Below are 15,094 nucleotides of genomic sequence, written 5' to 3'. Positions count from 1 at the left end.
GTTTCAACATTCTGAGTGATCAATAAATCAAATAAAACACAAAAATGGTAAGACAAGGCCAAATAGATAACCACAACCGAAGAAATATCAACACCTTTAGAAATGACCAGGTCCAGAATGTGACCTCAAAGTGGGTAGGTTCTTTTACATGTTGTCACAAACCAAACATGTTAAGCATAGAAGAAAATTATTTGGCATAACCATCCGTCATATTATCTATGGAATGTTAAAATCCCCAGTCAAGATAAAATGGTGAAAATCAGTCGAGATAACAGGCAATAGATCAGAAAATTAATTTATCAAATTTGCACAGTATCCTGGAGATCTGTAAATTATTAAGAACAGAATTTAAGGAACACCCTTTAAAATAAAACTAAGATATTCAAAAGAAGTGAAATCACCAAATGAGATCTCTTTGCACTGGAATGTATCTTTAAATAAGGCAGCTTCTCCTCCACCTTTCTTCCCATTTATCCATAAAACTCAAATTTAGGGGTTTGAGTGCTGTTTTGTTGATGAATTATCATTCAATGGGGCCTGAAGTGACACAGTCTCTCCAACAGCAGAGAAAAGTCTTTCTTCAGGATCTCAGAGCCAGTCTTCCTTCTCGGAATATCAAAAGATCCTGTGTGAACAATGATCCTCATGCCATCTGGATGTTTAGACAGAATGGTCGGCAAGATATCTATCAGTTGCCTGTCTGATGTTTCAGAAAAAGTTATATTTTACATCTTTGCCAATCTGACATGCTGTATTATAGAGAAGGCTGTATTATACCAGAATGGTATCTATTCCTTTTGTGTGGGGGTGTCGATTGCTTCCGTAGTCCTCACCTTGGTTGTGGGATTTGGGCTTCTCCTAATATTCTGATTTGCCCTTGAGTTTTGGGGCCATTTGTCTTATTTTTATAATTTTTTGCATTACATTCATCATAACACATTCTATTTGGAGTGAACAGATCGTATGCAATGGGACTTCAGGTGGTGGAGTGCTTGCTGGAGGTTTAGGTTTCGTCCTGGGTTTACCTCTGCAACGGAAGACGAGAGGTCCGTTTCACGAAGCAGGTTTAGTGACAACTCTGAGTTTATTAACCCTGAAATGAGGGAAACTCTGAGTTTTCCCTTTCACAAAGGGAGGTAATTCAACCCCAAGAAAGAGGGGTAACTAGCCTGTTTCACAAAGAGAGGTAACTTAACCTCTTGGTCAGTTACCGTAGTAACAGACTCTATGAACCTAACCTGGTCGGGACCAGGTTTTATTCAAGAAACCTTGAGTTTCTCTCTGTCGCCGCCGTCTTTCAGCAACACACGCCATTTGATTTCCTCATTCATTTAGTCAGCAGAACAAATTCTTCTACTTCTAGAAGTCCATTAGGCACAGTAGGAGGCAACTTTTTCCACAAACATGGCATGTCCTTTTGACAACGATCCCGTGGATGAAGGTGCAGCATTATTGCGCAGAGAATTAAATATTCGTCGGGAGATGGTTATCAGGTTATCATAGATGTTTTAGCATTTACAGACAATTATCTTCTTGAGCGGCAGGCACCATCAGAATTTTGTTGGGACAAAAGAAAAAAAAGACATAAAATACAAATAAATATTTGTATGAATAGGCTTCCCATGAGCTGTCACCTTACCGTGGTGGGGGGGCTTGCGTGCCCCAATGAGTCTGGGAGCTATGTTGTTTGGGGCTTTAAGCCCCTGGTAGGGTCACCCATGGCAAAAAGATCCTAGATGAGGGACCAGACAAAGAACAGCTCATAAAACCCCTATGATGATGAAGAAAAATGGACACCGTGTTCCCTTGCCCGGAAGCGGGTCACCGGGGCCTCCCCCTGGAGCCAGGCCCAGGGGTGGGGCCCGCCGGCAAGCACCTGGTGGCCGGGTCTGTGCCCGTGGTGCTCAGTTGGGCACAGCCCGAAGAAATTACACGGGTCCCCCTTCTGACGGGCTCACCACCCGTGGGAGCCTGTACATTGGGGTTCACCCCGGTAGACGAGAGGGTAGCCTCCCTCCGCCTTAGGGTGGGGGTACGGGTCCTGACTGTTGTTTGTGCTTATGCACCGAACAGCAGTTCAGAGTACCCACCCTTTTTGGAGTCCCTGGAGGAGGCACTAGAAAGTGCTCCTCCGGGAGACTCCCTCGTCCTGCTGGGGGACTTCAATGCTCACGTGGGCAATGACAGTGAGACCTGGAGGGGCGTGCTGGGAGGAACGGCCCCCCCGATCTGAATCAGAGTGGTGTTTTGTTGTTGGACTTCTGTGCTAGTCACGGACTGTCCATAATGAACACCATGTTCAGGCATAAGGGTGTCCATATGTGCACTTGGCACCAGGACACCCTAGGCCGCAGCTCGATGATCGACTTTGTGGTTGTATCGTCGGACTTGCGGCCGTATGTCCTGGACACTCGGGTGAAGAGAGGGGCGGAGCTGTCAACTGATCACCACCTGGTGGTGAGTTGGCTCCGCTGGTGGGGGAGGAAGCCGGTCAGACCTGGCAGGCCCAAACGTATTGTGAGGGTCTGTTGGGAATGGCTGGCGGAATCCCCTGTAAGGAGGAGTTTCAACTCTCACCTCCAGCAGAGCTTCAACCATGGCTTGGGAGGAGGAGGGCATGGAGAACGACTTCCGGATGGCCTCGAGGAGATTCTGGTCCACCATCCGGCGGCTCAGGTGGGGAAAGCGGTGCACCGTCAACACCGTGTATGGTGAGGGCGGGGCTCTGCTGACTTCAACTAGGGACGTCGTGAGTCGGTGGGGGGAATACTTCGAGGGCCTCCTCAATCCTACCGACACGTCTTCCGATGAGGAAGCAGAGTTGGGGAGCTCGGACGTGGGGCCTCCCATTTCTGGGGCTGAGGTTGCCGAGGTGGTCAAAAAACTCCTCGGTGGCAAGGCCCCGGGGGTGGATGAGGTCCGTCCTGAGTTCCTCAAGGCTCTGGATGTTGTGGGGCTGTCTTGGTTGACACGCCTCTGCAGCATCGCGTGGACATCGGGGGCAGTGCCTGTGGACTGGCAGATCGGGGTGGTGGTCCCCCTCTTTAAAAAGGGGGACCGGAGGGTGTGTTCCAACTATAGGGGGATCACACTCCTCAGCCTCCCTGGTAAGGTCTTTTTGGGGGTACTGGAGAGGAGAATCCGCCGGATAGTCGAATCTCGGATTCAGGAGATGCAGTGTGGTTTTTGTCCTGGCCTTGGAACAGTGGACCAGCTCTATACCCTCCGCAGGATCCTAGAGGAAGCATGGGAGTTCGCCCAACCGGTCTACATGTGTTTTGTGGACTTGGAGAAGGCGTTCGACCGTGTCCCTCGGGGACTCTTGTGGGGGGTGCTCCGGGAGTATGGAGTGCCGGACTCCTTGATATGGGCTGTTCGGTCTCTGTATGACTGGTGTCAGAGTTTGGTCCGCATTGCCGGCAGTAAGTCGGACATGTTTCCTGTGAGGGTTGGAGTCCGTCAGGGCTGCCCTTTGTCACCGATTCTGTTCATAATTTTTATGGACAGAATTTCTAGGCGCAGCCAGGGCGTTGAGGGGGTCCGGTTTGGCGACCTCAGAATCGGGTCTCTGCTTTTTGCGGACGATGTGGTTCTGTTGGCGTCGTCGGGCCGTGACCTTCAGCTCTCACTGGAGCGGTTCGCAGCCGAGTGTGAAGAGAATGAGATCCTTCCCCAAGTGGAGGAGTTCAAGTATCTCGGGGTCTTGTTCACGAGTGAGGGACGAACGGAGCAGGAGATTGACAGACGGATCGGTGCGGCGTCTGCAGTGATGCGGGCTCTGCACCGGCCCGTCGTGGTGAAGAAGGAGCTGAGCCAGAAGGCGAAGCTCTCGATTTAATTCAATTCAATTCATTTTTATTTATATAGCGCCAAATACAACAAATGTCATCTCAAGGCACTTAGATAGTAAGTCCAATTCAAGCCAATTGGAATTCAATTAATTAATAATAATCATAATTCATAAAATAATCTAATTTACCGGTCAATCTATGTTCCTACCCTCACCTATGGTCACAAGCTGTGGGTAGTGACCGAAAGAACGAGATTGCGAATACAAGCGGCCGAAATGAGTTTCCTCCGCAGGGTGTCTGGGCTCTCCCTTAGAGATAGGGTGAGGAGCTCAGTCATCCGGGAGGGGCTCGGAGTAGAACCACTGCTCCTCCGCATCGAGAGGAGTCAGATGAGGTGGCTCAGGCATCTGGTTAGGATGCCTCCTGGACGCCTCCCCGGTGAGGTGTTCCGGGCCCGTCCCACTGGGAGGAGGCCCCGGGGAAAACCCAGGACACGTTGGAGAGACTATGTTTCTCGGCTGGCCTGGGAATGCCTCGGGGTCCCCCCAGAAGAGCTGGAGGAAGTAGCTGGGGACAGGGACGTCTGAGTCTCTTTGCTCAAGCTGCTGCCCCCGCGACCCGATCCCCGGAGCAGCGGAAGATAATGGATGGATGGATGGAGGCTTAAAAAGATATATATAGGCCTATTATACTTGTGTCTAGGGGGTGGACTCCCTCCAGGGATTCCCTCAGCCACTGGCCTTCCGTTAGAGGTGGCGGTGCTGGGCCACTACCTTCTGCCTTCTTTGTGTTGGCTGAGTAGAAGTCTGTGTTAGTTTAAATAGGCTTAATTATTTAACAGAACATGATATAGATGAGAAGACATTTATGTGTGTGAAAACAGCATTATGTTGGGGATAAAACAACTGCACAGTGAAATAGCCACTTAATATTTATTTTACAGTGTAAAACATGATCAAAATGAGGTACCTCCATGCCTAGGTCTCACCTGTTTGAACAATGTTTTTATATTTCATCTTAAACTGGTGCCAAGTGTGCTTCTCCCCCGCGGGATTGTACCTAAATTGAATAAATGAATGGGTTACCATTCAAGCAGTTTTCCCCTGTAATATTATTGTGATTGCAAAGGACTATATTTAAACTTACGCTTTTGTAGCTGCAACGGTGCACTTATTTCTAAAAACGAGTTGAAACTCGCCGTATGAGCGCATTAAGATTTCCAATTCAAAGTTGGTGAAAAACGTAGCCCCTCCTCTTCCCCATTGCCATGGTGACTTGTCGAATCGGGGCTCCATTGATGCTGGCTTTTTAACGTTATGGCGCACACGCAAAACTCAAGGTGAAACTACTCAGAGTTGATTAAACTCACTCAAATCAGCATTTCTCAGAGTTTTCTATCTCAGAGTAGATCAACTCAGAGTTCAGGAAAAGACTCAGAGTTTGTTGCACCTGCTTTGTGAAACGGATCCAAAGTCCTGGCTGGGGTTGATGACTTTGGTTTGGTACCAACACTGTTCCAGTAGAAGATGTCAGTCGGACCGTCTGGTTTGGGAGCTTCACCAGACATTCCAGTGTCATTTGGACACATCCAGGGAAGTGTGGCCGCAAAGTCTGCTGTGTGAGGCTCCACATCAGCTTTGATCCCGCGCACAAAGATTTGAGTTAGTCCTTTGGGACATGAAGGCTCCACAGCCTGCACAGTAGCTATAATAAGTAGCTATAATAGAGTCAATAAATTCCTCGTTCGCACGAATGTCTTGCAGCATTTCAATCCTCTTTTCGGGCTGTGTTACCGTCACAGAAAGTCGCTCACACTCTGTGCAGCTCACTGATATTGCAGGGTTAGGAGACAATGAGCCTCATGCAACAACCATTTCTATGAACAGATTTGTTCTTCAGTCATGCATACGAGTGATTTAAGAGAATTTGCGCATCCGTCAATTTTTTCGAATTTTCAGTTCTTTCAGGTACGAACAGAATTTACGAGTGAGCCAGACCTGTCTTAGGAGTTTCGTAAAATAGTCTGCTGTTATTCGAATCAAGTTTGCTTGACTAATGGATTGTATATTTAATTCATTTTAAGCAATCATAAATAAATATAAACATCATACCCCATAATGATGCTGACATTATTCTGTTTGACTTAAATTATGCACTAGTTGAAGGTTAATTTGACTCTGTATATAACAAGGTCAATGGGAAATGTAACTAGATGTCCAGGTCCTCACCACCGTTGGATTTTTGGCCATGGGAACCTTTCAGAGGGAGATTGGAGACAGATCAGGTGTGTCCCAGTCCTCTGTGAGTCATGTGCTCCCCTTGGTCATCAAAACTCTCATCAGTTTATCACCCATGGCACATTAAATTCAAGTACACCACTGTTGAACAAGTACAAATTAAGAGGGACTCTCATGGCTGGACTGCCAAACATAATCGTAGCAATAGACTGCACTCATATATGCATCAAAGCACCCGTGCCGTTGTGGAGTGCACTAATGAGCTGAAGACCAGGTGGGTGTGTCTCGATACAGCGGGGGCAAACTGCTCTATTGACCCTTCCCAGTCACGTGACTTTCGTAAAGCAACCGCCATTTTGGACGTATAGAAGACAACGATTTGCGAGTAGCGATAGTAACAGTAACGATACAGACAGACTGAAAATTGAATAAAAGAAGAAAGAACAAGATGCAGAAAAAAACTCCACTATCCAGCGAGGTCGGGCATTTAGTGGGCCAGCAGAGGGAGAGGTATTTGGAGAAGCTGAAAATTGGAGGTTTAGAAAACGACGTGTACTTGCTTCCACTAGGGCTGTTTACAGACGTCCGACAAAATGCCACAGCCTCGTCTTTACCCGACTTCGGCCCCCACGACCTTTATATTTATGTTGTAAAAAACCCATCGCCATACACGGGAAAGGATCTAAAGGCATACAAGAGTTTGGATGCCTACAAATATTTTGTGTCGGGCTATGTGACCTGCCTTTTACCAGTGGATCGTCCCTGGAGCCGGTGGGCGCCATCTTTTTACAGCTAAGGTTTGTTTACATTTTTCATTTAACGTTGTTCACCAGGATAAACGACATGTAAACCCGTTGACACGGTGTTATAATCTTGCTATTACGAGAATTGCAATGACCAAGTCGTAGTGCTTTACTAAAGGCGCTGTGTTATGTTTTATCTAGTAGAAAGGCAACCCTGAAATGGCACGGGGGAACACTAGTGTGCCGTGGAAAATCCCTCTCAGGCTTTATCTTTATTTTGCATGTATATGTATTTGTTATATATCTTTATTCGACACTTACCTCCAACAAAGTGGTCACTACACAACCGCTGGTATACTGAAGGTTGCCAGTCTTTCCTATTGATCGCCGCGACTCATCTTCTGCGTCGCTCAAGGTCAGTGGGGATCCGGTAAAAAGACAAATCTTTCCTCATCTGCTGACTGTTGGTACACACAGGCGCGCAACAATATGCCGGCATGATGTAAACCTTACTGCAGGGCTCGAAATTAACTTTTTTTCTTTGTGTACCCCAGTGGTCCCGAATTCTGTGTTGTATTGTCCCGAATGCAAGCAATAGTGTCCCCATTTTTCTCTTGTCTGAAATTGAGCGGAGTGGTTAAGAATCATCTGAATATTGTATTAGGCCTATATTTGTAACTGCAATGTTACAATAAAAGTTACAAAACGCAAATGACATGTCCTGTCATATACAATATCTTCTTCAAAATAAGACTTATTCCATTTCCAGTTTTTTTAACTTTGGCGACCGCACTGAATAGACACCTGTTTATTTAAAGGAGCCAAACAGCTCATTTAGAAAATGTTTCATCTCACAGCATCTGCACTACACTATAGTTGAAAACAACACCCCTTTCATGTTCATTTCATCTACTTGTACCTTCAATATTTGATGCTACTAAAGCTAGCCGCAGGCAAAACGGTTTTGCCGTTTTGCCTGCTCTTGTCCCGTTAACGGAAAAGAGCTACTGTAAAGCAGATATCAGAAATGCACTGCTGATAAAGAGTTGTGTTGCATGAATTGTGACAACGACAAACCCAAGCGACAACCACACAGTAGTGCAGACTCAGTACTACTGAGTTTTCCCATCAAAAGAACTTCACTCAAATGCTTAGCCAACTTTACACCACATATGCCATACAATACGTGCCTTAACACAGTACTTAACAGAACAAACAGATAGGTGGGAAGTCTTTAAAAGCAGCTTCAGAGCGGCGTTCTGAGAGGTTATTCAATTTCAGCTTTCAGAATTCGGCGCTACTAAAGCTAGCCGCAGTGAGTAACGCACTTCCGGTTTTGCCGTTTTGACAGCTCGTCACGGCCCGTTTTAACCACCTTAACATTTTCAGTCTTCAGCTCTTGTCACGCGTGTGAGAATGATTTGATTCTGTAAACTGTGTCTTGCACGTAGTAGACCTAGTACTAGCGTTAGTTCTAACTCTAGCAAGTGAGGGCAGACTTGGGCCAAAGATTCTAGAACATTCTAGAATGCGCTGCTCTGTACTGATGGACCGACATGCATGAACATCAATGTATTTTTCGCTGTTAGCTTTTTAAACAATTAAAATGGACAGAGGAGGCTTATAATAAGTAACTAATAATAATAACTTTTTTTTTTTTTAAAGTTTTTTTCTCATTGTCCCACGATTGTCCCAGATATGATAATGTTGTGTCCCTGTGTAATTTTTTATGGTCCCCGGGACGTCGGGACACCGTTAATTTCGAGCGCTGCCTTACTGATCAAATCGATATTTTCCTTTGAATGTTCCTCGCTCCTCCGTTGTTGGCTGTGGTAGACTACTCGTTTTCACGTCCAAAATGGCCATTTTCATATCAAACCATTTCTTCTTTATTTCGGTGACATTACGAACTACAGGTAACACAGAACAGCACTCCTAATAACTTCCCTTTTCTTCACTTTAACAGGTCCCGTAATTCCACTGCTGACACTGCTAAAAATGACAGATTTTCCTTTTTGGATCTCTAAAACCAGAACTTCAATCTTAGAGCCCGTAAAATTCTTTTTGTGCCGCGATGTCATTCTCATGACTCAACACTTCCTGGCACAGGAGATAGGAAGCTCAGCCTTATATGGTATTATTTTGGGCGTGGAGTATGCAAATTTACTATCTTCGTGCACGTGCACTTAAATACGCATGGGTGGCATTCATCATTTCCACAGGTTGTTTACACACTCTTTCCGAAAATAAGAGCGTTTGTTGAATCTGACGCGGCGTGTTCGTACGAGACCTTACGAAAAAAGTAAAAATATGAAAATGTTCTTGTATGACGCCCAATGTTCTGTTCAATTCTCTTTGCAAACAGGAGGCCTAATACTGTTTACAAATATACACTTAAAAGAAAAAGAATAAAATAATACAATTATATCCAAGACTTGTGGAAAGAAGTAGAATGATTTAAAAGCGAATAAAGCAGTAAGTAGCAGGACGATGCAGAGACATGTCTGCACTCTTCAGAAGCAGGATGATTTGAACATGTTGCTGAAGGTCAAACTTATCTTTCATGGAAGGAAAGATGGTTTTTCAAGCAACTTCGAATGATGGTCTTTATTGTGTAACAATGGTCATGTGAAAAAGAAAGCTTTTCATCAGGACAACAGGAAGTGTTACACAGTCATGTCAGATGCAACTATGTGGTGCTGCTACAATGTTATGCTAACATTACCATGATATGATGGAGGAGGACAGACCTCAGCAGCCAGAGGCAATGTTTGAAGGTAGATACTGTCAAATCATTTGAATTGTAATTTAATCAAATAATGAGATCAACAAAGATTAACACCTCTTAAATGCACATTATCTATGGTTATTTATTTTTCTAAAGCATGAATAAATTAAGATAATCTCTGACAATAACTTCATATTTAACACACGGATATAAAAGTGGTAAAAAATTTGATAAGGGAATTTTCCAAAGTATCAAGCGCCCACAAATTCATATTCAGTCAATTTTCAGACTTACCACTCCTTTTTTCTCGCTTGTGAGGTAGAAAGTGTTCCTCATGCTGTTCCTGATGAAAAGAAAAAAAAGAAAAGCAATTGTTATGGGTTTTTTTAAAAGACGACATATGAATAATTTTTTTACCCCAAATTAACATTAGAAAGAACACATTTACAGTAAATAAGCGCAGAACACGTACCGGTGAAACCAGTCTAGCAAAGTCAGGGAAGATGCCTGTTTTCAAAATAAGAAGTGATAGTAGAAGGGCAAAGATGGTCAGGATGTTTTTCGATGTTGCCATTTCTTTAAAAAGAAAAAGTGAAGGACACAGAGAAAAAGTCACAACTTATAGGACTGTATCTGCTTCAGGAATTCTTTTGAAATGATTTTTTATATCAACAGCATGATTCAAAATTGGATTTATTTGCTCATGTGATACAATGTGGTACAATGTATTTTAATATATAAATCATTGGTGATGTAACTACGAAGAGAGTGCTAACATTAGTTTCATCTCCCTTTTAAATGATAAATAATCCTGGTTGTACAGGCTACTATTGATTCAATTCAATTCAGTTTTATTCATATAGCGCCAAACACAACAAATGTCATCTCAAGGCACTTAAATAGTATAGTCCAATTCAAGCCAATTCAAGTCAATTCATTGTAATCATAATTATTTATAAAAAAATCCACTTCATTCATATAGATCCGATTCAAAAACAATTTCCCAGCTAATGAAACCAACAGATTGCACTGAAACTTGTCTTCATTCCAATCTCCCGTCCTGAGCGTGCCTGAGGCGACTGTGGAAAGGAACGACTCCCTTTTAACAGGAAGAAACCTCTGGCAGAACCAGACTCAGGAAGGGTGGCCATCCGCCTCGACCAGCTGGGGTTTGAGAAGACCACTGTAAAAAACCACTGTAACACCATTCAAAGGATATCTGTTGGAACAGGGAAACACAAGTTAATGACCACAATAATGTCACATATACATAATATCATTTGAGAAATTAAACGGGAAAAAGGGAGTAAAGTGAGGAAATGTGTGACAGATGAGGCCCCCCAGCAGTCTAGGCCTATAGCAGCTTAACTATGGGATGTTTCAGGATCACCTGAGCCATCCCTAACTATAAGCTTTATCAAAAAGGAAAGTTTTAAGCCTAGTCTTAAAAGTGGAAAGGGTGTCTGCTTCCCGGACATTTACTGGCAGCTTATTCCACAAGAGAGGGGCCTGATAACTGAAGGCTCTGCCTCTCATTCTACTTTTAGAAACTCTGGGAACCTCAAGTAAACCTGCTGTAGAAGCTAAGCCAATGCTTTAAGCCACTGAGGTGTTTCAATATTAAAACCTAGTTGACGCGCTTGGACCATACCATCACGGATGAATGAGAATCCTGTTGCCTTTGAGTTTGATACAAACAACTCCATTTATTTCGCCTCTCATGCTCTATCACGTCTCATGGTTACATCCGTACGGAGCACAAAATTATGCTGCACAGCGGTCAAAAACTGTTTGTTGTCCGGAAACACCTGACGAGCCCCCAAAGATACATACAATATATAGGCTGACCCGCCAATCACAATCCGACAATTACACACAACAATTAACTTAGATCTGCTCTTACACCTGCAGTTTGGGAGCGAAGTGCTCTGTTAGGAAAATATCTTATTATAGCATTTGCACTGTAGGAACCTTATAGGCAGTTCCTATAACCTTTTAAGGAACAGGGCCGTTTTTTCCCGCATTCGCACATACAGGAACTCGGGACCATCGCCCTCAGTTCCTATAACCATTTTAGCTCCTTCTCCGAGGCTGGGTCTTGCACAACCTGCGCGTGTTTAATAAGTTAAACTTACACATCGTCTCCTTTGTCTGCGGCGCTCTGCTCTCCTTCCTTCATGAAACGTAGAAGTATCGCTTGCGCTCGATCTTGACTCTCTCTGTGTGCTCTTCCAGCCTCAATGTTCGGCGCCCGATGTGTTTATGAACTGCAATCCAGCTGCAACAACCCTGGTGCTTGATGCTTGTGATTCCACAGCATTTGCCCTGGTGCATTTCAAAAGCATACCAGCGGTAGCTATCCTATTTATATGGGCCTAGATTAAAGCCACGCCAGAACACATTTATACTTGGCTGAGGATGCCTACAGAGACCAATGTAAACACTACAGACACATATCAGTCCTTATTATGGTATGGTGTCTGCTTTAAGATCTTTGAATCTTATGAATGGAGTAGTATCCCAACAATAAAAAGTTATTTAATGCATGTTAACTATGATTCAAGTACGCAGACAAATCTGGGTGGTCACAACAAATTAGTGGTCTGCAGGTGGAATCAAATAGCATACTTAGACTGGATCCTACATTTCAGTAAACAGCTTTTCTAAAAAAAAACTATGAATGTTGTCAAAAATGATGGAAGGAGGATGACCAAAAAGGTCAATGTAGTGAATTTCTTGAGCAGTAGATATCACAATATATCTTCCCTAGTTGTTTACTTAGATTTAAACTTTTTTTTAAATTTTATTTTATTTCAGAAGTGTCCAACATTTCTATTCATATACAAAGTTCTTTTCAAACTTGTTATACACACCTTTAATCACTTGTCCTCCTCAAAATTGCATCATCTGGATTGAGCAGAGAAGCCCCACAGAGAATTGGCTGTGTTCCCAAAAAAGTCCAATCTTTCTGGGCAACAAATCAGCCAGATTGTGGTCATGGTCACACCAGAAAATAGACCTGTTTAGAAAGGCATGAAGTAGAGCATATTTGTTCAATATTTGTTCTTTTGCCAATTTAATCTACCTTTCACATGTCCCTTGAATATGAATTTTAGTTTTCCACTTGAATTAACACTAATGTTCCATAATGCCAACAAAAGTTCTGCTTTTTCTTTGCTGCAATGTCTTTACTTTCAAATTCAATGAGCTGCCTGTTCAGGAAATGAAACACAGATGTCACTATCCAATGTCGATCCAATCTTCTTTTTGCGGCCCTCTCTATCTAAACTCCTTGTTGTGTCTCTCCCAGACTGTTAGGAAGCAGGGGTTTGGGTTCTCTTTTCTCCACCAGAGGGAGGGAGCCATGGAGCCTCACCCAGAGGGCAGACCAGCAGGTGATTGCTCGCACCTGAGTTGCATCTAGACTAATCAAGCGTCAGGATAAGAGGAGGGGATTGCCAGTCATTCAATGCCTGAGTGTTAACCTACTTGGTACTCAAGCTGCTTTCCCTAGAGTGCGTTATACTCCTAGAGTCTCTGTTCAGTTTTTGATCTAACCTTATCTAGTCTGCTACCAGGAAACTCCTCCATGATCTCCAGAAAACAGTTCATCCTGACTCCTCGCCGACTCCACCCTCTCTGTACTCCTGAGATCTCTGTCAGAGATCTCAGGAGTACAGAGAGTAGAAACAGAGAATCTCTGGACCCGCTGTCTAATTCATGGTTCTCAATCCACGACTGGCTACCGCACCTCCTCTTATCAAGCCACCACCTGCGAACCCTGTCCGCCCTCCAACCTTCACCTGCGGCTGGCTCTCTCTGGACTCCTGGAAGGTCTAACTGCTCCTCCATAATCGTCTGGACATTCACTTGGACCCAAGCCCCTCAAACTCCACTCACCTCTCCCTGGCGGACCAACTCGCTTCACCATCAGCAGTAAGTCGTCCTTCTACCAAAACCTTTCCAACTCAAGTTACCCAGTTACTCACCAACTCTACTTCCGTTTCAGTGATCCTGTCTCTCTTCACCATTCTCCAGTTCTCCAGGACAAAGGACTCTTAAATTCTTCATTTTTTTGTAATAAACTTTATTCTGCCTCCTTAGAGTCTCGGCATGTGGGTCAAATACCCTCCTAAAACAATGACACAGACGTTGCCAACCACGGCACATTCCAGCAACTTCATAGATAAAAATTGTCTTAAGATTTGGTCCCAACTTAAACGCCACTTTGGATTTCAGGCCATACCCCTTCAGTCTCTTGTCCACTCCAACCCTCTATTACTGAAACAGCTTTTGCAACCCGGGAAGCGCAAAGAATTGTCTTTGTAAATCTTGCCATCTCATTTTATTGAGCTTGTAGCTTTTCTCACTTTGCTAGCAAAGCGCGTTATCCTGATGCACTATATGAGTCCTCGTGCCCCGTTCTTGTACACATTGGATTAAGAATGCCCTGTAATTTGTGAAATTAGAAAAAAGTAAACATTCTCTTTGTAGCTCCAATGTGAGATTCTCTAAAAATTAGCAGCCCTTCTTGGAACATATCAGGTCCCTCCAATTTGATACTGTCTCGAATGATGGCTGGATAACTATACCTTGTTTTCGAGTCCTGTTCTCCTCATGCAGGTATCACATAGTCTGTGTGTTTGTTTTTTTTTTTCTTTTGGGAATATAATTTTTTTTTTGTCCTTGTTTTATTTATGTATTTTTTTTTTTCATAAACTTTTTATTTTACCTCCATGGTTGTACTGTTATCCCCTTGTCTTCTTTACACTACCTCTTATGCCATCATCTCTCATTTTACACTTTTATTTCATGTACTCAGTCATACATGTGGGGATTCATATACTGCATTAAATGTTTGTTAAATTCTATAAATAAATCATATACAAGATTCCATCTAAAATTATTTATGTGGGAATTTAATTTGAACAGCTGCTTGACATTTTCTTAACTTTTTATTCAGGAGAATAATAGATTATTCAACTTAGTTGAGTCTAAATGTCTTCCATCCTCAAAAAGATATGTCAGCACAAAGCTACATTTTCAATATTAGAAGTCAGAAAATTTGTGTTTTCATGAATCGGGGCGCTTTTTGATATCGAAAGCAGTAGCTTTTTAATGTGAGTATTATCTACTCTGAGTGGGTCAGGCTGGCTGGCTGTGTTTTGGTTTGCTGTAAGTCAGAGTGAACAGCTAATGGTAGGTTGTATTATTGTACCAAAATGTTACATTTTACACACAGCTTGTTTATCTAGCTCTTGATTTTAGGTAAGAGTGCACAGATGTCCACTTCAAGTTATTTTTTTTCTTTTAAAAACTAGCTGCTGAGCTCTGTTTATCACCCAGCATATCACAGAAATGTTAACTTCGGAGCTACCTGTTATTCTTCTGTAGTATTCTACATCTGCAAACTCAAATGAAGAATAATTCACACCAACATTGTGATGTATTTCCAAACCTTGCAACCTATTTGTCTTTGCAAAAGACATTTTTGGTAGATTTGTCACCATCTTCAGCAGGACAACAAATTCTCATTGATGTTTATGCATGTTCAAGGCTCACGCAAAGATTTGTTTTTCCATTTTGGTGTTATAT

At 43.3% G+C, this 15,094-nt stretch overlaps 1 protein-coding gene across 1 annotated transcript in view; it reads right to left on the bottom strand.

Moving 5' to 3' along the window:
• The window catches only part of LOC142375689 (uncharacterized), a 34,281-nt gene extending 21,769 nt beyond the window's left edge, over positions 1–12,512 (bottom strand). Inside the window, exons 1-3 of the mRNA XM_075459830.1 lie at positions 12,373–12,512; positions 9,972–10,075; positions 9,794–9,842 (exon numbers count right to left, since the gene is read on the bottom strand). Coding sequence (XP_075315945.1) covers positions 9,794–9,842; positions 9,972–10,073 — 151 coding nt within the window. The 5' untranslated portion in view covers positions 10,074–10,075; positions 12,373–12,512. The remainder of the gene's footprint in view (positions 1–9,793; positions 9,843–9,971; positions 10,076–12,372) is intronic.
• Between the last annotated feature and the right edge of the window lie 2,582 nt (positions 12,513–15,094).

This window comes from Odontesthes bonariensis, chromosome 24 (assembly GCF_027942865.1).
Source record: "Odontesthes bonariensis isolate fOdoBon6 chromosome 24, fOdoBon6.hap1, whole genome shotgun sequence".
Lineage (NCBI taxonomy): Eukaryota > Metazoa > Chordata > Actinopteri > Atheriniformes > Atherinopsidae > Odontesthes > Odontesthes bonariensis.
The sequence above is the reverse complement of the archived record's forward strand: the minus strand, read 5'-3'. Positions and strand labels throughout refer to the sequence as shown.